The 23,548-nt window shown below is 61.6% G+C and overlaps 2 protein-coding genes and 1 pseudogene across 2 annotated transcripts; 2 read left to right on the forward strand and 1 right to left on the reverse strand.

Moving 5' to 3' along the window:
• The first annotated feature begins 106 nt into the window (after positions 1 to 106).
• PIP4K2C (phosphatidylinositol-5-phosphate 4-kinase type 2 gamma) lies at positions 107 to 8,491 on the forward strand. The gene is given in 17 exon segments (XM_069878934.1): positions 107 to 264; positions 2,612 to 2,711; positions 3,930 to 3,951; positions 3,953 to 4,027; positions 4,190 to 4,279; positions 4,281 to 4,338; positions 4,449 to 4,486; positions 4,488 to 4,508; positions 4,510 to 4,596; positions 6,080 to 6,102; positions 6,673 to 6,802; positions 6,908 to 6,961; positions 6,963 to 7,118; positions 7,120 to 7,180; positions 7,279 to 7,358; positions 7,360 to 7,383; positions 8,328 to 8,491. Coding segments are annotated over 16 exon segments (1,065 nt in total). The 5' UTR covers positions 107 to 264; positions 2,612 to 2,646; the 3' UTR covers positions 8,409 to 8,491.
• On the reverse strand, positions 4,775 to 6,014 carry LOC138732358 (uncharacterized; annotated as a pseudogene).
• A 2,079-nt stretch (positions 8,492 to 10,570) lies between the features above and the next one.
• DTX3 (deltex E3 ubiquitin ligase 3) lies at positions 10,571 to 19,995 on the forward strand. Its single transcript, XM_069878942.1, has 5 exons — positions 10,571 to 10,642; positions 12,308 to 12,369; positions 14,062 to 14,768; positions 16,814 to 17,031; positions 19,156 to 19,995. The coding sequence occupies exons 2-5, from the start codon at positions 12,357 to 12,359 to the stop codon at positions 19,229 to 19,231; spliced, it is 1,014 nt and encodes a 337-aa protein (XP_069735043.1). The 5' UTR covers positions 10,571 to 10,642; positions 12,308 to 12,356; the 3' UTR covers positions 19,232 to 19,995.
• The last annotated feature ends 3,553 nt before the right edge of the window (positions 19,996 to 23,548 follow it).

Below are 23,548 nucleotides of genomic sequence, written 5' to 3' on the forward strand. Positions count from 1 at the left end.
CACTTCCGGTGAAGAGCTTCCGGCTTCCGGCGCCGCGGCAGGGCAGGGCGGAAGTGGGCCGTGAGAGGCGGGCGGAAGTGGGCGGGTGAGGGCAGGGCGGAAGTGGGCGGCGGCCATGGCGGCGCTGGCGGGCGCGGGCCCCCGCGGCGCCGCGGGCGCAGACGAAGACGAAGCAGAAGCAGAAGCGGTTCGTGCCCCAGCGCCTCAAGGTGCCCCGAGCGGCCGACCCGCTGCTCGCCGTGCTGGGCTGGGGCGTCACACACCCAGGTGCGGCCGGATCCCTTCCTCATTGGGACCCCCTCCCCCCCCGCCCCGGGTCTCCACTCAACTGGGTCCCCCCCCTTCATTGGGTCCCCCCCCTTCATTGGGTTCCCCCCATTCACTGGGTTCCCCCCTTCACTGGGTCCCCCCCCTTAATTGGAACAACGTCCTCACTGGGACACACCCCCCACCAATAATTGGGACAACCCCCCCCTCTAATTGGGACAACCCCCCCTCTAATTGGGACAACCCCCTCTAATTGGGACAAACCCCCCCTTAATTGGGACCCCCCTCCCCTCTAATTGGGACCCCCCTCCCCTCTAATTGGGACCCCCCTCCCCTCTAATTGGGACCCCCCCTCCCCTCTAATTGGGACAACCCCCCCCTAATTGGGACACCCCTCCCCTCTAATTGGGACAACACCCCCTCCCTCTAATTGGGACACTCCCCCTCTAATTGGGACCCCCCCCCCGCAGTTGGGACCACCCCCCCCCTAATTGGGACCCCCCCCCCAAATTGGGACCCCCCCCAAATTGGGACACCCTCCCCTTAATTGGGACGCCCCCCTCCCCTTAATCGGGACACCCCCCCCTCTAATTGGGACACCCCCCCCAAATTGGGACACCCCACCCCTTAATTGGGATGCCCCCTCCCCTTAATCGGGACACCCCCCCTCTAACTGGGACAACCCCCCCCAACTGGGACACCCCACCCCTTAATTGGGACACCCCCCCCCGAATTGGGACACCCCCCCTCTAATTGGGACCCCCCCTAATTGGGACACCCCCCCCCCAATTGGGACAACCCCCCCCCTCTAATTGAGACCCCCCCTCTAATTGGGACACCCCCCCCCAATTGGGACACCCACCTCCCTAATTAGGTCACCCCCCCTTCTTAATTGGGACTCCACCCATCCTTTAACTGAGACCCCCGTTTAATTAGAGGAGCTGGCAGAGATCCCTCCTCTTTAATTGGGACCCTCTCTTAATTAAGACCCTTTTTAGTTATGGGGCTAATGGGGACCCCCCTTCTTAATTGGAACCTGCTTTAATTGGGACCTCTTTCTAACTAGAGGGCCGGCAGGGGCATCCCTCATAATTAGGATCTCCTTTTAATTAGAGGAGCTGATTGGCACCCCCTCCTCTTAATTAGGACCCCCACCTCTTAATTAGGGGTCATTTAATTGGGGGGGCTGGCAGTTACCCCCTTTTTAACCAGTTGGGGGCAGCGACCCTTTAATTTGGGGGGGGGTGTGTAGGAACCCTCCTCTTTAATTGAGATCCCCCCTTTAATTGCGGGGAGGCTGCTAATGATCCCCTTTAATTAGGTGGGCTGGCAGGGACCCCTTTTAATTGGGGGGGGGGGCAGGAAGGGACCCCATTTACTTCTTGGGTGGTCAGGGACCCTTTTAATTGGTAGGGGACCCCCTTTAATTAGGGATGGTTAATGAGTGCCAGTTGCTGCTGTGGCCCCTTGGGGAACAGGGGGGGCTTGGGGGGGGTCCTGGTTTTTAGGGGGGTGTCCCTGGTTTTGAGGGTGGGGGGTTCCTGTTTTTTTGGGGGGGGGGGGGTGTTTCTTGGTGTTGGGAGGGGGGTTGAGGGAGGAGTCCTGGTTTTGGGGGGGTGGGGTCCTGTTTTTTGGGGGGGGGGTCTTGGTTTTGAGGAGTGGGGGGGTTGAGGGGAGAGCCCTTTTTTCTTTGGGGGGGGTGTCCTGATTTTAAGGGGGGGTTCCTGGTTTTGAGGAGGGAGTCCTATTTTTTGGGGGGGGAGGGGGGTGGTTTGAGGGGGGAGTCTTGTTTTTTTGGGGGGGTGGTCCTGGTTTTGGGGTGGGGGTTGAGGGGGGAGTCCTGGTTTTGGGGGGTGGGGGGGTCCTGGTTTTGGGGGTGGGGGGTTGAGGGGGGAGTCCTAGTTTTGGGGGTGGGGGGTCCTGTTTTTTTTGGGGGGGTGGTCCTGGTTTTGGGGAGTTGGTCCTGGTTTTGAGGGGGAGAGTCTTATTTTTTGGGGGGAGGGGGTGGTTTGAGGGGGGAGTCCTGGTTTTTGGGGGGGGGGGGGTGAGGGGGGGGAGTCCTAGTTTTGGGGGTGGGGGGTCCTAGTTTTTTTTGGGGGGGTGGTCCTGGTTTGGGGGGGGGGGGCTGGTTTTGGGGGGGGTGGCCCTGTTTTTTTGGGAGGGGTCCTGGTTTTGGGGTGTGGTCCTGGTTTTTTTGGGGGGGGGTCCTGTGTTTTTTGGGGGGGGGTGGTCCTGGTTTTGAGGAGGGGTGTTCCTGGCTTTGGGGGGGGGGGTGTCCTGACTTGGGGAGGGCGGGTTTTATGGTTTTTGGGGGTGCCCCGACCTGTGCCCCCCCCCCCCCCTTAGATCAACGAGCTCAGCCAGGTCCCGCTGCCCGTCATGCTCCTCCGGATGATTTTCAAAGCCAGCTCCAAGATCAAAGTCAACAACCACCTCTTCAACCGGTAGAGATGGAACCTGGGGGGGGTCACAAAGATATTGGGGGGGGGGAAGCACCCCAATATGTGGTTGGAGATGGGAAAACCAATGCATGTGATCTCTTGGGTCTTCTGTAAAGCCTTCGATGTGGTTCTCCACAACGTTCCTCCTCTCCGAGAGATGGGTCGGGTGGATGGAGGGTTTTGGTGGGTCAGGAACTGGTTGGTTGATCGAGTCCAAAGAGCGGTGGTCAACGTCTCAAAGTCCAGATGGAGACCCAGGAGCGGTGGTGTCCCTCAAGGTTCCCTACTGGGGTTGGTGCTGGTAGATATCTTCATCCATGCTCGGGACAGCGAGGTGGAGGGCACCCTCAGCAGGTTTGCAGGTGACACCAAGCTGAGTGGGGACGGGATGTCATCCAGAGGGACCTGGAGAGGCTGGAGAAGCGGGGCTGTGAGAACCTCATGGGGTTCAACAAGGCCGAGGGGCAAGGTCCTACACCTGGGTTGAGGAAATCTGTGGTTTCAATCCAGGATCGGGGGTGTCATGTGATGGAGAGAACCCTGAGGAGAAGGACTTGGTGGTGCTGGGGGAGGAGAAACTCGACGTGAGCTGCCAATGTGCGCTCACAGCTCAGAAACCACCCGTGTCCTGGGCTGCATCAAATCAGCGTGGCCAGCAGGGAGGGAGGGGATTGTCCCCTCTGTTCCTCTCTTGGGAGACCTCATCTGGAGTGGTGGGTCCAGTTCTGGAATCCTCAACATAAGGAGGAGGATGGAGCTGTTGGAACGGGTCTAGAAGAGGCTACAAGGATGATCGGAGGGCTGGAGAACCTCCCGTACAAGGACAGGCTGAGAGAGTTGAGGTTGTTCAGTCTGGAGAAGAGAAGACTCCAAGGAGATCTTATAGAGACATTCCAGACCTGAAGAGGCTCCAAGAAAGCTGGGGAGAGGCTGTTCGTGAAGACACGGAGGAGTAGGATGAGAGGAAACAGGGATAACCTGGATAAGGGCAGGTTTAGCTCGGACACGAGGAGGAATTTCTTCAATATGAGGGTGAGTTGCCCAGAGAAGCTGTGGCTGCTCCATCCCTGGAGGTGTCCAAGCCAGCTTGGATGGGGTTTGGAGCCCCTCATCCAGCGCGAGGTGTCCCCGGGGCAGGAGGTGGAACTTGGGTGGGCTTTGAGGTCCCTTCCAACCTTTCCTTGACTCTCCGGACTTTCTCCTCGCCTCTCCAACCCCTAGGGAGAACCTTCCCAGCCACTTCAAAGTTCAAGGAATACTGCCCTCAAGTCTTCCGCAACCTCCGTGAGCGCTTTGGCGTCGACGACCAGGATTACCAGGTTGGGTTCACTCTTATTTTTTTAGGGGGCTGTTTTCTGCTTTTTGGGGGGCTTGTCTTGATTTTGGGGGGGTGTCTGATTTTTAGCGGGGTTCCTGCTTTTCTGGCAAGCCCCCCGTTCCCCAAATTTCTGATTTATGTGGGTTTTCCCCCAAAAATAAAGGTGTCTCTGACGCGGAGCCCCCCGCAGTGGGAGGACAGCGGGCGGCGCTTCCTTCTTTCATCCGACCGCACGCTGGTGGTGAAGGAGCTTTTCGAGCGAGGACGTGGCCGACGTCCACGGGTTGCTTTCCCATTATCACCAGGTACTGGGAGAACTGGGAAGGAGTTACTGGGAGGCTCGAGATGGATTCCAGAATGCTTTTTTCCCCCCCCACCCCCACCCCCCGTTTCTATTTTATTTTTGGGGTGCAGTACGTGGTTGCAGTGTCACGGCAGCACGCTGCTGCCTCGCTTCTTGGGGCATGTACCGCCTGAGCGTGAGCGAGCGAGAGCGAGGAGACCTACCTGCTGGTCATGAGGAACCTCTTCAGCCATCGCCTGCCCGTGCACCGCAAGTACGACCTCAAGGTAACCGGGGGAGGCCCCCCCAAAAAAAAAAATCCTGGAACCCCCCACCCTGCAAAATCCAAGTCCCAGAACCACCCCCTGAACCTTGGGGTCCTCCCTGAAACTTGAGAATCACATGAAAATCCTGCCCGTGCACCACGACTATGAACTCGGGGTGACCTGGGACCCCCCCCGAGCTCTAGGAGCCCCCCCCGACTCCTGGGAGCCCCCCCCCGAGCCCTAGGAGCCCCCCCGCCCCGACCCCTGGAGCAACCCCCCAAATCTGAGACTTGCCTCTGAACCTTGGGGTCCTCCCTGAAACTTGAGAATCGCACTAAAATCCTGCCTGTGCACCACGACTATGAACTTGGGGTGACCTGGGAGCCCCCCCCCCGACTCCTGGGAGCCCCCCCCGAGCCCTAGGAGCCCCCCCCCCGACCCCTGGGAGCACCCCCCCAAATCTGAGACTCGCCTCTGAACCTTGGGGTCCTCCCTGAAACTTGAGAGTCGCACTAAAATCCTGCCTGTGCACCACGACTATGAACTCAGGGTGACCTGGGACCCCCCCCCCGAGCTCTAGGAGCCCCCCCCGACTCCTGGGAGCCCCCCCCCGAGCCCTAGGAGGCCCCCCCCGACCCCAGGGAGCCCCCCCTCAAATCTGAGACTCACCTCTGAACCTTGGGGTCCTCCCTGAAACTTGAGAATCGCACTAAAATCCTGCCCGTGCACCACGACTATGAACTCGGGGTGACCTGGGACCCCCCCCCGAGCTCTAGGAGCCCCCCCCCCCGACTCCTGGGAGCCCCCCCCCCGAGCCCTAGGAGCACCCCCCCCGACCCCTGGGAGCCCCCCTCAAATCTGAGACTCGCCTCTGAACCTTGGGGTCCTACCTGAAACTTGAGAATCACACTAAAATCCTGCCCCGTGCACCACGACTATGAACTTGGGGTGACCTGGGACCCCCCCCCGAGCTCTAGGAGCCCCCCCCCCCGACTCCTGGGAGCCCCCCCCCGACCCCTGGGAGCACCCCCCAAATCTGAGACTCACCTCTGAACCTTGGGGTCCTACCTGAAACTTGAGAATCACACTAAAATCCTGCCTGTGCACCACGACTATGAACTTGGGTGACCTGGGACCCCACCCCGAGCTCTAGGAGCCCCCCCCTAACCCTGGGAGCCCCCCTAAATCTGAGACCTGCCCCTGAACCCCGGGATCCCCCCTGGAACCCGAGTCCCCCCCTGTTCCGAATCGTGAGACCCCCCCCCACCCCGCTTCCGAATCCTGAGACCCCCCCCCCCGTTCCGAATCCTGAGACCCCCCCCCCGTTCCAAATCCTGAGACACCCCCGCTTCCGAACACCTGAGACCCCCCCCCCTGCTTTCGAATCCTGAGACCCCCAAAACCTGGGACTCCCCTCAGCACCAGGATCCACCCCCCATTATCCAGAGAACCCCCAAACCTGAGACACCCCCCCCCTCACAGCCCCTTTTTGTCCCCCCACCAGGGCTCCCTGGTGTCACGGGAAGCCCAGCGACAAGGAGAAAGGTAACGAGATGGGGGGGGGACACTCATTATCTGCCCCCCACTTAATGACCCCCTCGTTAACTGCCCCCCTAACGAACCCTCGTAACCCTAACGCAGCCGATCCCAGTGCCTTGACCCCATAGACCTGCCTGGGGGGGCCCCCCTGAGCCCCCCCGATGTGTTTTGGGGCCACCCCCCTCCATCCTGATGAGTTTTTGGGTGCCCCCCATGCCCTTTTACCCCCCGACATGTTTTGGGGTGCCCCCCCACCCCCAAAGATACATTTTGGGGTGCCCCCCCAGGGCGAGGAGCTCCCCACCCTGACGTGTTTTGAGCTTGTATCCCCAATCCTGATGAGTTTTTGGGTGCCCCCCATGCCTTTTACCCCCCTGATGTGTTTTGGGGTGCCCCCCCACCCCCAAAGATACATTTTGGGGTGCCCCTCCAGGGCAAGGAGCTCCCCACTCTGATGTGTTTTGAGCTCGTATCTCCAATCCTGATGAGTTTTTTGGGTGCCCCCCATGCCTTTTACCCCCCCGATATGTTTCGGGGTGCCCCCCCCGACACATTTTGGGGTTCCCCACCCCAGGGCAAGGAGCTCCCCACGCTGAAGGACGTGGACTTCCTAACGCGGGGCGAGAAGGTCTACGTGGACCCCGATGATCAACGCGACTTCATGGAGAAACTCAAACGAGATGTGGAGGTGGGAATTTGAGGGGGGGGGGGGTTCAACACCTCACAAACTGCCCCCCCCCCCCAACTTTCTAGGACCCCCCCAAACCTTTATTTCCCCCCCCTCCTCAAATAGTTCTTGGTGCAGCTGAAGATCATGGATTACAGCCTCCTCCTCGGAATCCACGAGGGTGGGGCGAGCGGAGCCGGAGGAGGAGGAGGAAGGCGAGGAGGAAGAAGAGGCTGGGGGGGGGGGGCGGGGACGAGGGGGGAGTTTCGGGGTGGGGGGGGGGGCACCTACGGGACCCCCCCCCGACGGCATCGGCTGCTGCTTCAACTCCCACCGGCCCCCTCGGCCCCGGCGATTTCGATCCCTGCGTCGACGTCTACGCCTTGCGCTGCGCCGAGGGTGAGTGGAGGGTGGGGGGGGGGGCTGGAGAGGGGCTTTTTTATTTTATTTTTGGGGGGGACACACCCCCAAACTGATCCCCCCCCCCCTTCCTAAAGGTGCCCCCCGGCGCGAGGTTTATTTCATGGGGCTCATCGATGTCCTCACCCAGTACGACGCCCGCAAGAAGGCAGCGCACTGCGGCCAAGACGGTCAAACACGGGGTTGAGGGGGGGGCCCCTTAACTGGGGGGGGGGGCTCGAAGTGGGGGGGCAGGGACCCCTTTTTGATTGGGGGGGGGGGGCAGGGATCCCATTAATTGCAAGGGGCTTGAAATGGGGGGGCAAGGACCCCCTTGAATTGGGGGGGAAGGGGCTCCTCTTTAATTAGGGGGGGCTGGGAGAGACCCCCTTTTGATTGAGGGGGGGCTCAGAAATGGGGGGGGGAGGGACCCTATTAATTGGGGGGGGCCTGGGAGAGATTCTTTTGATTGGGGGGGGCTGAGAATGGGGGAGAAGGGACCCTATTAATTGGGGGGGGGCTGGGAGAGATCTTTTGATTGGGGGGGGCTCAGAATGGGGGGGAAGGGGACCCTATTAATTGGGGGGGGCTGGGAGAGATCTTTTGATTGAGGGGGGGCTCAGAAATGGGGGGGGAGGGACCCTATTAATTGGGGGGGAGCTAGTAGAGACCTTTCGATTGAGGGGAGGCTCAGAATGGGGGGAAGGGACCTTATTAATTGGGTGGGGGCTGGTAGAGACCTTTTCGATTGAGGAGGGGGGGCTCAGAATGGGGGGTGTGTTTTTAATGGGGGGGCAGGCAGGGGCGCCCTATAACTCAGGGGCCTCAAAATGGGGGGCAGGGTCCCCTTTTTAATTAGGGAGGAGGGCAGGGATGCTGTTAATTGCAAGAGGCTTGAAATGGAGGGGTAGGGACCCTTTTCTAATTGGGGGGGCTGATGGGGTCCCCTTAATTTGGGAGGAGGGGGTGAGCCATCCTTTTAATTGGTGGGGGGTGGCTCAAAACGGGGGGGGGCAAGGCAGGATCCTATTTGTTTTGTCGGGGGGAACATAGACTCCTTTAAGCTTTTATATGGGGGGGCTGGGGGGGGTTCAAGGGTTTGGGGGGGGTTCTGGGGGGGTCCCTAACCCTGTGCCCCCCCCCCAAGGCCGGAGCTGAGATCTCCACGGTTCACCCTGAGCAATACGCCAAGCGCTTCCTCGACTTCATCACCAACATCTTTGCCTGAGGGGGGGTGGGGGGCCCCCCCTTGGACCAAAAGGGGCCCCCCCTGCACCAACCCGCCCCCCTCCCTCCATAGGGTTTGCTACCCCCCCCCCCCAGCAATCACCCCCCCCCCAAACTGGGGGCTTTGCTGTTTAAGTGCCTTAACTTTATTAAGGGGGGGGGGCGCGCATGGGGGTCTAGCCGTGTCCCCCCCCTCAACATGGGGGTGTCTGGGGCCCCCCCGTAAGCACTGGGGGCACTGGGACCCCTCTCCCCCCCACTCTAAATGTGAGGATGGGGGTAACAACACTACTGCTTCCTCCTCTCTCTTCCTGGGGGGGGGGGCAGCACCCCCTGTTTGGGTTTTGTTTTTTTTGGGGGGGGGGGGGGTGTCCAGATGCTGCCCCCCCCCCCCCCGATTCCAGGGCCCAGTCCTTTCCCCCCCCCATAGATGGGACCCAGGGAAAGAGGGGGAGATGCCAACCCCCCCCCCAATCACTGCAGCCCCCCCCCAGTTCAAAGGGAGGGGATGGGGGGGGACAATGGGACCTGGGGAAAGGGGGGGACACACCAGCCCCCCCCCCCCATCACTGCAGCCCCCCCCCCCAATTCAAATGGATGGGGGGGGGTAGGGACCTGGGGGGTGAACCCGCCACCCCTCCTGTAATTCCAGGGGGGGTCTGGGGGCTGCCCCCCCCACCCCAAGAAATAAATTATTGAAGTGTACCTGGCTGTGCCCCACGTGAATGATGGAGTCGTGGGTGGGTTGGGCTGGAAGGGACCTCAAAGCTCATCCAGTGCCACCCCCTGCCCTGGGGACACCTCCCACTGGATCAGGGGCTCCAAACTCCATCCAAGCTGGTCTTGGACACCTCCAGGGATGGGGCGACCACATCTGCTCTGGGCAAGCTGGGCCAGGGCCACCCCACCTTCATTGTGAAGAAGCTCCTCCTCATGTCCCATCTAACCCTGCCCCTCCTCAGCTTTCTTGGAGCCCCTTTAGGTTCTAGAAGGTCGCTATGAGGTCTCCTCGGAGCCTTCTCTTCTGCAGGCTGAACAACCCCAACTCTCTCAGCTTATCCTCAGGTGGGAGGTGCTCCAGCTCTTGGATCATCCTTGTAGCCTCCTCTGGACCTGCTCCAACAGCTCCATCTCCTTCTTATGTTGAGGATTCCAGAACCAGGCACAATCCTCCAGATGAGGTCTCACCAGAGAGGGGCAGGATGCCCTCCCTCCCTTGTGTCGAGGCAGCTCCAGCCTAGGAGAAGTCTGGCTGGAAAGTGCCTGGAGGAGAAGGACCTGGGGGTGTTGGTTGAACAGGAGCCAGCAGGGGCCCAGGTGGCCAAGAAGGCCAAGGGCATCTTGGCTTGGATCAGAGCCGGCGTGGCCAGCAGGGCCAGGGAGGTTCTTCTCCCTCTGGCCTCGGCCCTGGGGAGACCGCTCCTCGAATCCTGGGGTCAGTTCTGGGCCCTCCCCACAAGAAGGATGTTGAGGCTCTGGAGCGAGTCCAGAGAAGAGCAAGGAAGCTGGTGAGGGGGCTGGAGAAGAAGAGGAGCGGCTGAGAGAGCTGGGGGGTTTAGGCTGGAGAAGAAGAGGCTGAGGGGAGACCTCATTGCTCTCTGCAACTCCCTGAGAGGAGGTTGTGGAGAGGAGGGAGCTGGGCTCTTCTCCTTAGGGGACAGGATGGCTCCAGGCCCTCAGGCTGCCCTGTTGGCCCCGCCCCTTCCCTCTAACCCCGCCCCCCACCTCGCTGGCCCCGCCCCCTCACGTGACCCCATCCCTCCAGGCAGCCCTGTGGCCCCGCCCACTCCCGAGGCCACACCCTGTTGTAGCCACGCCCCCAGTTATCCTGTAGTCCCGCCCCCTCACGTGACCCCGCCCCTCTACATTGGCCACGCCCCTTAATGGCCCCGCCCCCTCATTACCTCACCTCTCGTGACCCCGCCCCTCCTTCTAGCCCCGCCCCATCCCCTCGTCCCTCGTGGCCCCGCCTCTTCTTAGCCCCGCCCCCTTTCCCGCCCTTTCCATAAAGCCCCTACATCTAGCCCCGCCCCCTCCTACCCCGCCCCTCGTGGCCCCGCCCCTTCATCTGGCCCCGCCCCCTACCCCGCGCTGTTGCCATGGCGACGCTCCCCTCCCTCCCTCGGCTCCTGTTGCCATGGCGGCCCCGCCCCGCGCGGTCACGTGGGCGCGCGCGCGGCTCCGCGCAGGTCCCCCCGCCCGCCGCCCCCGCCATGCAGCGCGCGCCGGGCCATGGTGCGTCTTGGGGGGGGGGGGGGGTGGGGGGAACGGGGAAAAGGGGGGGGTTGGGGGGGCTGGGAATGGGGAGGGTGATGGTTGGGGGTCTGTGCTGCTCCCCTGACCCCCCCACCGGGCCTCCCCGGGCCTGTCTTGCTCCCCTGCCCCCCCAAACCACCCCCCCCCGGGCCTCTCCCCATCCTCTCCTGCCCCCCACCCCCACCCCGAGACCCCCCAACCTGTCCTACCCCCTGAGCCCCCCCGAGCCCTCCCAGGATTCCAATTCCCTGCATGGCCCCCCCCCACCCCGAGACCCCAGGCCAGTCCTGTCCCCTCAGTCCTTATCATCCCCCCTAATCAATGGGCCCCCCCCAAATCAACGGGCCCCCCCCAAATCAATGGGGCCCCCCCAATCGATGGACAGATCAATGGGCTCCCCCCCCCAATCAATGGGCTCTCCCCCAAATCAATGCCCCCCCCCCAATCAATGGGCCCCCCCCAAATCAATGAGCCCCCCCCCCAAATCAATGGGCCCCTCCCCCCAATCAATGGGCTCTCCCCCCCAATCAATGGGCCCCCCCCCCAAATCAATGGGCCCCCCCCAAAATCAATGGGCTCCCCCATAATCAATGCCCCCCCCAATCAATGGGCTCCCCCCCAATCAATGCCCCCCCCCAATCAATGGGCTCCCCCATAATCAATGTGCTCCCCCATAATCAATACCCCCCCCAATCAATGGGCTCCCCTCAAATCAATGGGCTCCTGCATAATCAATGGGCTCCCCATAATCAATGCCCCCCCCAATCAATAGGCTCCCCCCCAATCAATGGGCCCCCCCAAATCAATGGACTCCCCCCAAATCAATGCCCCCCCCCAAATCAATGGGCTCCCCCATAATCAATGTGCTCCCCCATAATCAATACCCCCCCCAATCAATGGGCTCCCTTCAAATCAATGGGCTCCTGCATAATCAATGGGCTCCCCCATAATCAATGCCCCCCCCAATCAATAGGCTCCCCCCCAATCAATGGCCCAAGGCCCCCCAAATCAATGGCTCCCCCCCAAATCAATGGGCCCCCCCCAAATCAATGCCCCCCAAATCAATGGGCTCCCCATAATCAATGCCCCCCCCCAATCAATGGGCTCCCCCCCAATCAATGCCCCCCCAATCAATGGGCTGCCCCCCAATCAATGGGCCCCCCCCAAATCAATGGGCTCCCCCCCAATCAATGGGCCCCCCCCAAATCAATGGGCACCCCCAATCGATGGGCTCTCCCACAAATCAATGGGCCCCCCAAATCAATGCCCCCCCCCACATCAATGCCTCCCTAATCAACACCCCCCCCAATCAATGGCCACCCCCTTAATCAATGCCCCCCCAATCAATGGGTCTCTCCCAATCAATGGGGCCCCCCAATCAATGCTGCCCCCCCCCAATCAATGGGGACCCAACAACCCCCCCCCCCCAAGTCCTGGGTCATTAAAGGGATTGGGGGGGGGCACCAGGCCTGGTGGTTATTGGGGGGGGCACCAGGCCTGGTGGTTATTGGGGGGGGGGTTACAGTGCTGTTGTTGTTTTGGGGGCTTGGGGGGGTAATTAATTAGGGGGGTGGGTAATATGAGGTTTGAGGGGTCCGGGGGGGGCTGTGAGTGACCCCCCCACTCTGTGTCCCCCCTCAAAAGCCCGCGGCTCGTGGCTCTGCTGACCCCCCCGCGGCTCGCCCCGTGCCCCATGGGCTCGCCAGGTGGGTGCAACCCCCCCCCCCCAAAGAGATGGGGCCCCCCCCAGGTGTAGAGACCCCCCCCCCCAGGATCCAGGGACACCCCCCCCAGGTGTTGTGATCCCCCCCCCCATCCAGAGTCCAGGGGGCCACCCCCCCCCCCAGGATCCAGGGACCCCCCCAGGTGTAGTGATCCCCCCCACCCCCAGGGTCCAGGGACCCCCCCCCGTGTGTGTGGGGACCCCCCCTCAAAGCATGAGGACCCCCCCCAAAGCACAGGGACCCTGATTCTAGGTGTTAGAACCCACCCTGTAGTATGGGGACCCCCCCCTATTTTGGGCCCCCCCCAATTCCAGGTGGGGAGACACCCCCCCCCCCAAATTATAGAGACTCCCCCCCACTTGGGATGGAGATCCCTCTAACATTTTTGGGGGGTCCCTACCACTTTGGAGGGGCTCTAACTTTTTGGGGGCTCTCACACTTTGACGGGGGGCCCTAAACATTTTGGGGGGTCTAATTTTGAGGTCCCTAACCCTTTGGGGGGGCTCTAATATTTTGGGGTCTCTCACATTTTGGGGACACCTCTATACATTTTGGGGGGGGTCTAATATTTTGGGGTCCCTAACACTTTGGGGGGGGCTCTCTCACGCTTTGGGGGCCCCAATGCTTGGGGCACGTGCTAACATTTTGGGGGGGGTCTCACACTTTTGGGGTTCCTCACGCTTTGGGGGTGTCTAGCACTTTGGGGGGGCTCTTTAACCCTTTGGGGGTGTCTCTAACCCTTTGGGGGTGTCTCTAACCCCTTCAGGGGTCTCTAACATTTTGGGAGGTACTCTAACCCTTTGGGGGGTCTTGAACAGTTTGGGGGGGTCTCTAACCCCTTTGGGGGGTCTCTAACCCTTTGGGGGGTCTTTAACCCTTTGGGGATTCTCTAACATTTTGGGGTCTCTCATGCTTTGGGGGGGTCTTTAACAGTTTGGGGAGGTCTCTAACCCCTTTGGGGGCGTTTCTAACACTTTGGGGGGGTCTCTAACCCCTTCGGGGGGTCTCTAACCCTTTGGGGGGGTCTTTAACCCTTTGGGGGGGTTTCTAACACTTTGGGGGGCCTTTAACCCTTTTGGAGGGGTCTCTAACCCTTTGGGGGGTCTCTAACCCTTTGGGGGTGTCTCTAACCCTTTGAGGGGTCTTTAACCCTTTGGGGATTCTCTAACATTTTGGGGTCTCTCGTGCTTTGGGGGGGTCTTTAACCCTTTGATGGGATCTCTTAACCCTTTGGGGGGGCCTTTAACCCTTTGATGGGGTCTCTAACCCTTTGGGGGGACCTTTAACCCTTTGATGGGATCTCTAACCCTTTGGGGGGGCCTTTAACCCTTTGATGGGGTCTCTAACCCTTTGGGGGGACCTTTAACCCTTTGATGGGGTCTCTAACCCTTTGGGGGGGCCTTTAACCCTTTGATGGGATCTCTAACCCTTTGATGGGGTCTCTAACCCTTTGGGGGGACCTTTAACCCTTTGATGGGGTCTCTAACCCTTTGGGGGGGCCTTTAACCCTTTGATGGGATCTCTAACCCTTTGATGGGATCTCTAACCCTTTGATGGGGTCTCTAACCCTTTGATGGGATCTCCAACCCTTTGATGGGGTCTCTAACCCTTTGGGGGGACCTTCAACCCCCTGGGGGTGTCTCTAACCCTTTGGGGTGTCGTCCCCCCCCGCAGTGTCCTTCGTCCTCTCCAGGATGGCGGCCTGCGGGGGGGCCACCAAGAACAAGGTGACGGTTTCCAAGCGCGTCTGGGACTTCTTGACCAAGGAGAGCCCGGCCAAGCTGGCCCGGCTGAAGGAGGAGACCAAGGTCACCATCCTGGTGGACGGCGAGACCTCGGACATCTACGTCCTCCAGCTCTGCGTTCCCCACCCCGGCCCCCCCGGGGCCCTCTGCCCGGCCCGCAAAGCCCTCAAAGCTCTTCTGAAGGAGACGGAGAAGGAGTTGAAGAAGAAAACCCAACGTCACGGCGAGTTGGTGGGTTGCGTCGCCGTTTTGGAAGGCGGCGGGGCTAGTTTAGGAGGTCGGGGGGCCAGCGGGAGCCGAGGAGGAGGAGGAGGAGGAGGAGGAGGCTCGACGGCGACGGCGGGATCTTCGCGGGATGAAGAGCCGGAGCGGCAGTGTCCCATCTGCCTCGGCGAGATCCAGAAGATGAAGACGTTGGAGAAATGCCGGCATTCCTTCTGCGAGGACTGCATCACGCGGGCGTTGCAGGTCAAGACGGCCTGTCCCATGTGCGGCCGCTTCTACGGGCAACTGGTGGGCAACCAGCCCCCCAACGGGCGCATGTTGGTGACCAGGGACGCGGGGCTCCTCCTGCCGGGCTACGAGAAGTTCGGCACCATCATCATCCAGTACGTCTTCCCACCCGGCGTCCAAGGGGTAAGGTGGCACCACCGGGGACCAGGCCGCGGCGTGGGGACTCGGGGAGAGCTGGGGGGGGGGCCTCAACTGATGGGTCGGTGGCTCTTGGGGGTCCCCAAACCTGTTGGGTGGCCCTGGGCGACCTTGGATACGCTCAACCCCAATGGGGGGCCCTGGGCAAGCTTGAGCGACCTCAAAGCCTACTGGCTTCCCTCAAACCTGAGAGGTGGCCCTGGGCAACCTTGGGTCCCCTCAAAGCTTACTGGGTGTCCCCAAACCTGATGGGTGGCCCTGGGCAACCTTGGGTCCCCTCAAAGCCTACTGGGTGTCCCCAAACCTGATGAGTGGACCTGGGCAACCTTGGGTGTCTCCAAACCTGATGGGTGGCCCTGGGCAACCTTAGGTGCTCCTATACCTAATGGGTGGCCCTGGGCAACCTTGGGTGTCCCCAAACCTGATGAGTGGCCTTGGACAACCTTGAGTGCCCCCAAACCTGATGAGTGGGCCTGGGCAACCTTGGGTGTCCCCAAACCTGATGAGTGGCCCTGGGCAACCTTGGGTGCCCCCAAACCTGATGGGTGGCCCTGGGCAACCTTGGGTGTCCCCAAACCTGAGAGGTGGCCCTGGGCACCCTTGGGTCCCCTCAAAGCCTACTGAGTGTCCCCAAACCTGATGGGTGGCCCTGGGCAACCTTGGATGCCCTCAAACCTGATGAGTGGCCCTGGGCAACCTTGGGTCCCCCCAAAGCCTACTGGGTGTCCCCAAACCTGATGAGTGGCCCTGGGCAACCTTGGATGCCCTCAAACCTGATGGGTGGCCCTGGGAAACCTTGGGTCCCCCCAAAGCCTACTGGGCACCCCCAAACCCCGCTGGGTGCTCCAGTCCCACCCCATATCCCCTTGCACCCCTGTGAACCCCAAACCCAGTGCGCTGGGCACCCCCAAACCTGCTGGGTGCCCCCAACCCTGTATCCTTGGTATCCTTGGGAACCCCAAAACTGTTCTAGGTGCTCCAACCTAGTCTTGTGACCCTGGGTACCCCGAAACCTGTGCCTCTGGTACCCCTGGGCACCCCCAAACCCCGCTGGTGCCTCCAACCCTGTATCTTTGGCGTCCGTTGGGTACCCCAAAACCATAGTGGGTGCCCCAACATGGTATTGTGTCCCTGGGCACCCCCAAACCTGCTCCCCTGGTACCCCTGGGCACCCCCAAAACTGTTCTGGGTGCCCCCAACCCTGTATCCTTGGCAACTTTGGGTCCCCCAAAAGTGTTCTGGGTGCCCCAAGTTGGTGTTGTGCCCCCGGGCACCCCCAAAACCCTGCTGGATGCCCCCAACCCTGTATCCTTGGCGTCCTTTGTGTCTCCCCAAAGTGTCCTGGGTGCCCCAAGTTGGTGTTGTGCCCCCAGGCACCCCGAAAACCCTGCTGGATGCCCCCAACCCTGTATCCTTGGCATCCTTTGGGCACCCCAAAACTGTTGTGGGTGCCCCAATGTGGTGTTGTGTCCCTGGATACCCCTAAACCTGTGCCCCTGATACCCCTGGGCACCCCCAAAACTGATCTGGGTGCCCCCAACCCTGTATCCTTGGCGTCCTTTGGGCACCCCAAAAGTGTTCTGGGTGCCCCAAGCTGCTGTTGAGCCCCCGGGCACCCCCAAAACCCTGCTGGATACCCCCAACCCTGTGTTCTTGACATTCTTTGTGTCCCCCAAAACTGTTCTGGGTACCCCAAGCTGGTGTTGTGTCCCTGGGCACCCTCAAAACCCTGCTGGATGCCCCCAACCCTGTATCCTTGGCAACTTTGGGTACCCCAAAAGTGTTCTGGGTACCCCAAGCTGGTGTTGTGCCCCCAGGCACCCCCAAAACCTTGCTGGATGCCCCCAACCCTGTATCCTTGGCAACTTTGGGTACCCCAAAAGTGTTCTGGGTGCCCCAAGCTGGTGTTGAGCCCCCGGGCACCCCCAAAACCTTGGTGGATGCCCCCAACCCTGTATCCTTGACATGCTCGGGGTGCCCCAAAACCGTTGTGGGTGCCCCCCGCCCAGCGTTGCCCCCCAACCCCGCAGGTGGAGCACCCCAACCCCGGCGTGCGGTACCCCGGCACCACGCGGGTGGCCTACCTGCCCGACTGCCCCGAGGGGAACAAGGTGCTGGCCCTCTTCCGCAAGGCCTTCGCCCAGCGCCTCACCTTCACCGTCGGCACCTCCATGACCACCGGCCGCGCCAACGTCATCACCTGGAACGACATCCACCACAAAACCAACTGCACCGGCGGCCCCCAGCTGTACGGTGTCGGGGGGGGGATCCCCGGGTCGGGGGGGGCGCCTGGGGAGAGGGTTTGGGGAGGGAGCATCACCCATGGGTTGGTTGAGGGCATCACTCGTGGGTTGAGGGCATCACCCATGGGTTGGAGGCATCACTCATGGCTTGAGGGTATCATCCATGGGTTGAGGGCATCACTCATGGGTTGAGGGCATCATCCATGGGTTGGAGGCGTCACCCATGGGTTGCTTGAGGGCATCACCCGTGGGTTGAGGGCATCACCCATGGGTTGAGGGCATCATCCGTGGGTTGAGGGCTTCACTCGTGGATTGAGGGCATCATCCATGGGTTGGAGGCATCATCCGTGGGTTGAGGGCTTCACTCGTGGATTGAGGGCATCATCCATGGGTTGGAGGCATCACTCATGGCTTGAGGGCATCATCCATGGGTTGAGGGCATCACTCGTGGGTTGAGGGCATCATCCATGGGTTCGGGGCATCATCCATGGGTTGAGGGCATCACTCATGGGTTGAGGGCATCATCCATGGGTTGGGGGCGTCACTCGTGGGTTGGGGGCATCATCCATGGGTTGGAGGCATCACTCATGGGTTGAGGGCATCATCCATGGGTTGGAGGCGTCACTCATGGGTTGGAGGCATCACTCATGGGTTGGAGGCATCACTCGTGGGTTGAGGGCATCATTCATGGGTTGAGGGCATCATCCATGGGTTGGAGGCATCACCCATGGGTTGCTTGAGGGCATCACCCGTGGGTTGAGGGCATCATCCATGGGTTTGGGGCATCATCCATGGGTTGAGGGCATCACTCATGGCTTGAGGGCATCATCCATGGGTTGAGGGCATCACTCGTGGGTTGAGGGCATCATCCATGGGTTGGAGGTGTCACCTGTAGGTTGGAGGCATCATCCATGGGTTGGAGGCATCACTCATGGCTTGAGGGCATCATCCATGGGTTGAGGGCATCGCTCGTGGGTTGAGGGCATCATCCATGGGTTGGGGGCATCACTCGTGGGTTGGGGGCATCGCTCATGGGTTGAGGGCATCATCCATGGGTTGGGGGCATCGCTCATGGGTTGAGGGCATCATCCATGGGTTCGGGGCATCATCCATGGGTTGGAAGCATCGCTCATGGGTTGAGGGCATCATCCATGGGTTGAGGGCATCATCCATGGGTTGGAGGCATCATCCATGGGTTGGAAGCATCGCTCATGGGTTGAGGGCATCATCCATGGGTTGAGGGCATCATCCATGGGTTGGAGGCATCATCCATGGGTTGGAAGCATCACTCATGGGTTGAGGGCATCATCCATGGGTTGAGGCCGTTACCCATGGGTTGAGGGCATCACTCATGGGTTGGGCATCACTCGTGGGTTGAGGGCATCACTCATGGGTTGGAGGCATCGCTTATGAGTTGAGGGCATCATCCATGGGTTGGGGGCATCACTCATGGGTTGAGGGCGTCATCCATGGGTTGGGGCCGTCACTCGTGGGTTGGAGGCATCACTCATGGGTTGAGAGCATCATCCATGGGTTGGGGGCTTCACACATGGGTTGGACGCATTGTTCATGGGTTGGAGGCATCATCCATGGGTTGGGGGCATCACCCATGGGTTGGAGGCATCACTCATGGGTTGAGGGCATCATCCATGGGTTGGGGGCGTCACTCGTGAGTTGGGGGCGTCATTCATGGGTTGGGGGCTTCACCCATGGCTTGGAGGTGTTGCTCATGGGTTGGAGGCATCACTCGTGGGTTGGGGGCGTCACCCATGGGTTGGGGGCGTCACTCATGGGTTGAGGGCATCATCCATGGGTTGAGGGCATCATTCAGGGGTTGGAGGCATCATCCATGGGTTGGAGGCGTCACTCATGGGTTGGGGGTTTCCATTGGGGGGGCACCCATCGGGTGGGGGGGCATCATCTGGGGAGTGGTTTTGGGTTGAGGGCATCCACGGGGGGGCACCGGGGGGGGGGGGCAACATCTATGGGGGAGGGGGCATCACCCCTGTGGTGGGGGGGGGGGGGGCACCCATAGAGGGATGGGAGCACCTAGGGGCGGGGGGGGGGGGCTCTTGGGAGAGGGGGGGGGGGGCACATACTCACCTGTGTGTGTCCCCCCCGCCCCCCAGGTTCGGGTACCCGGACCCCACGTACCTGGCGCGGGTGCAGGAGGAGCTGCGGGCCAAGGGCATCACCGAGGACTGACGGGGGGGGCACGGGGACCCCCCCACCTCAGGCACTGGGGACCCCCCCCTCCATGGGCACAGGGACCCCCTCTATGTGCCAGGACACCCTCTCATGGGCACCAGGACCTCCCCCCACCCCAGATAGCAGGGATCCCCCCTACCTTGGTTCCTAGGACCCCCCCAGACAGTGGGGACCCCCCCATTGGTTCCTAGGACCCCCCCAAACAGAGGGAACCCCCCCAAACAGAGGGGGCCCCTCCCCTTGGTTCCTAGGACCCCCCAAACAGAGGGAACCCCCCTCTTTATTCCTAGGACCCCCCCAGACAGAGGGGACACCCCCTTCCTTGGTTCCTAGGACCCCCCCAAAAAGAGGGACCCCCCCTCTTTATTCCTAGGACCCCCCCAGACAGAGGGGACACCCCCTTCCTTGGTTCCTAGGACCCTCCCAGATAGTGGGGACCCCCCCTCCTTGCTTCCTAGGACCCTCCCCAGACATTGGGGGACCCCCCCCATAGTCCCTGCTCCCCCCCCCAGACTTGGAGGGGGTCTCGGTGCCACACAGCCCCCCCCCCGCGGTGATGCAGACAGACAGACGGCGTCACTCTGTACATACATCCCCCCCCCAGGACAGACGGACAATTTGGGGGGGCCCCTTGCCCCCGCCTTGTGCCCCCCATCTCCCCCAAGCGGGGTCGGTGCCCGGGGTGGGGGGGGCAGCCGTTAATTTATTTTATAATTCCCCCCTCCCCCCAGCTCTGTAACCCGGACCAATAAAATATGCAACGCTGAGAGGGGGGGTCGGGGTTTGGGGGGGTCCCCCGCACCCCTTGGAGCGGTTGGGGGGGGTCTTTTGGGGGTCCATCCCCTCCCCGACTTGGTTCGAGGGGGCTGGGGGGGGGGGCATTTGGGGGTTCCCACCAACACTGGTGGAATTGGGGGGTGGGGGGGGAATGCTCGGAGGGTCCCCCAAGCCCTGGGGGCAATTTTGGGGGGGCAGTTAACGGGGTTGGGGGGGGAGTTGGGGTGTCTGGGATGTTGAGGGACCCCTCTAGGGACCCAGGAGCCCCTTGGGGACCCCAAGGACCCCTCGAGGGAACCCCAGGACCCCTTTCGGGGCCCCTCTAAGACCCCCTAGGACCCCTTTAGGGACCCTTCTAGGACCCCCCAGGACCTCTCTAAGACTCCAAGGACCCCCCTAGTGACCCCCAGGACCCCTCTAAGACCCCCCAGGACCCCTCTAGGGACCTCCAGGACCCCTTTAGGGACCACAAGGACCCCTCTAAGACCCACAGGTCCCCTCTAGTGACCCCCAGGACCCCTCTAGGACCTCTTAAGGAACCCCCAGGACCCCTTTAGGGACCACAAGGACCCATCTAAGACCCCCAAGTCCCCTCTAGTGACCCCCAGGACCCCTTTAGAGACCACAAGGACCCCTCTAAGACCCTCAGGTCCCCTCTAGTGATCCCCAGGACCCCTCTAGGACCCCTCTAAGACCCCCAGGACTCCTCTAGTGACCCCCAGGACCCCTTTAGAGACCACAAGGGCCCCTCTAAGACCCCCAGGACCCCTCTAATGACCTCCAGGACCCCTTTAGAGACCACAAGGACCCCTCTAAGACCCTCAGGTCCCCTCTAGTGATCCCCAGGACCCCCCTAAGACCCCCAGGACTCCTCTAGTGACCCCCAGGACCCCTTTAGAGACCACAAGGACCCCTCTAAGACCCCCAGGACCCCTCTAATGACCTCCAGGACCCCTTTAGAGACCACAAGGACCCCTCTAAGACCCTCAGGTCCCCTCTAGTGATCCCCAGGACCCCTCTAGGACCCCCCTAAGACCCCCAGGACTCCTCTAGTGACCCCCAGGACCCCTGTAGGACCTGTAGGACCTGTTTACGTACACACAGGACCCTTCTGGAGCCCCCCAGGGCCCATTCAAGAACATCCCCATTGCGACTCTAGGACCCTCCAGGAACCCTTTAGGGACCCCCAGAACCCTTCTAGGGACCCCCAGGACTCCTCTAGGCTCCCCAGGATACCTCTAGATCCTCCAGGACCTCTGTAGGTACATCCAGGACCCCTCTAAGACCCCAAGAACTCCTCTAGGGACCTGCAGGACCCCTTTAGCGACCCTCAGAACATCTCCAGGATCCTCAAGATCCCTCTAGGGGTCCCCAGGTCCACTCTGGGACCACCAGGACCCCTCAAGTGACCCCTCCAGGACCCCTTTAGGGACCCCAAGGACCCCTCTAGTGACCTCCACGACCCCTTTAGTGACCCCAAAGACCCCTCTAAGACCCCCCAGGGCCCCTTTAGTGACCCCAAGGACCCCTCTAGTGACCTCCAGGACCCCTTTAGTGACCCCAAAGACCCCTCTAAGACCCCCCAGGGCCCCTCTAGGGAACCCAAGGACCCCTCTAGTGACCTCCAGGACCTCTTTAGGGACCCCCATGTCCCCTTGGGGACCCTAAAGGGGTTCTGGGAGTCCTTAAAGGGTCCCGGGGGTCCCTAGAGGGGTCCTGGGGGTACTTTAAGGGATCCTGGGAGCCCTAGAAGGTATCTGAGGGTCTTTAAAAGGGGTCCTGGGGGTGCTAAAGGGGTCTTGGGGCTTCCTAAAGGATTCCTGGGGGTCTCTAAAGGGGTCCTGGGGGTCCTAGAAGGTCCCTGGTATCCCTAAAGTGGCCTTGGGGGTACTTTGAGGGCTACTGGGGGTCCCTAAAAGGACCTGGGGGGCTCTAGATGAGTCTTGGGATCCCCTAAATGGGTCCTGGGGGTCCTAGATGGGTCCTGGATGTCCCCGAAGAAGGTTTTGGGAGTCCTAGAGGGGACCTAAGGGTCCCTAAATGGGTCCTGAGGGTCCCTAGATGGGTCCTGGGGTCCCTAAGAGGTTTCTTGGGGGTCCTAGGGTGGTCCCAGGGGTCCCTAAATGGTCCTGGAGTCCCTAAGAGGGTCCAGGGGGTCCCTAAATGGATCCAGGGGATCCCTAAGAGGGTTCTGGGGGTTCCTAAATGGATCCAGGGGGTCTCTAGAGGGGTTCTGAGGGTCCCTATGAGGGTCCTGGAGTCCCTAAAAGGGTCCAGGGGGTCTCTAAGAGGGTCCAGAGGGTCCCTAAATGGATCCAGGGGATCCCTAAGAGGGTCCTGGGGGTCCCTAAATGGGTCCTGGGTGTCCTAAATGGGTCCAGGGGGTCTCTAGAGGGGTTTTGAAGGTCCCTACAAGGGTCCTGAAGTCCCTAAAAGGGTTCTGGGGGTCCCTAAGAGGATCCAGGGGGTCCCTAAATTGATCCAGGGGATCCCTAAGAGAGTCCAGGGGGTCCCTGAATGGGTCCTGGGTGTCCTAAATGGGTCCAGGGGGTCTCTAGAGGGGTTCTGAGGGTCCTGGAGTCCCTAAAAGGGTCCTGGGGGTCCCTAAGAGGATTCAGGGGGTCCCTAAATTGATCCAGGGGATCCCTAAGAGAGTCCAGGGGGTCCCTAAATGGGTCCTGGGTGTCCTAAATGGGTCCAGGGGGTCCCTAAATGGGTTCAGGGGGGTCCCTAAGTGGATCCTGGGGTCCTAGAGGGGTCCTGGGGGGGTCCCTAGAGGGGTCCTGGGGGTCCTTAGAAGGGTCCTGGGGGTCCCTAAAAGGGTCTTGGGGGTCCCTGAAAAGGTCTTGGGGGTCCCCGGGTGGCAGAAAGGGGGTCAAAGCGATGAGGGGGCGGGGCCTCGGCTCAAGGGGGCGGGGCCTCAGTTCAAGGGGGCGGGGTCTCCCCTCTCCCCCCCCCCCATCTCCCTCCCCCTTTTTATGCAGAAAGAGGCAGATTCGGATCTGGTTAAAATCATCCATTGGGTAGAAAAGGGCCTGGGGGGGGGGGGGGGGCAGCCCCTCCCCCCCCCCGCCCCTCCCCCACCCTTGGGGGTCCCCGGGGGGGGTGGGGGGGGGCAAGACTTGGCACGAAAATCCTGGCAGCAGCGTGGGGGGAGGGGCTGGGAGATAGAAAAGGGGGGGGGGGAGGGAGGGGGGGGGATGCTTGGGAACCGGGGGGGGGCTTCAGATCCCCCCCCCCGGCCCCCCCAAAGTACAAAAGAGCTAAAAATGCCGCGGGGGGGGGGCGGGGGGGGGCGGGGCTGGCCCCGGGGTGGGGCTCATGGTGGCCCTGGGGGGGCCAGTGGTGGCCATGGGGGGGGCCCATGGGGGTGACCCTCAGTGGTGGCCCTGGGGGGGTCAGTGGTGGCCATAGGGGGGGCCCATGGGGGTGACCCTCAGTGGTGGCCCTGGGGGGGCCAGTGGTGGCCATAGGGGGGGCCCATGGGGGTGACCCTCAGTGGTGGCCCTGGGGGGGTCAGTGGTGGCCATGGGGGGG

Source organism: Phaenicophaeus curvirostris, chromosome 30 (assembly GCF_032191515.1).
Source record: "Phaenicophaeus curvirostris isolate KB17595 chromosome 30, BPBGC_Pcur_1.0, whole genome shotgun sequence".
Taxonomy (NCBI): Eukaryota; Metazoa; Chordata; class Aves; order Cuculiformes; family Cuculidae; genus Phaenicophaeus; species Phaenicophaeus curvirostris.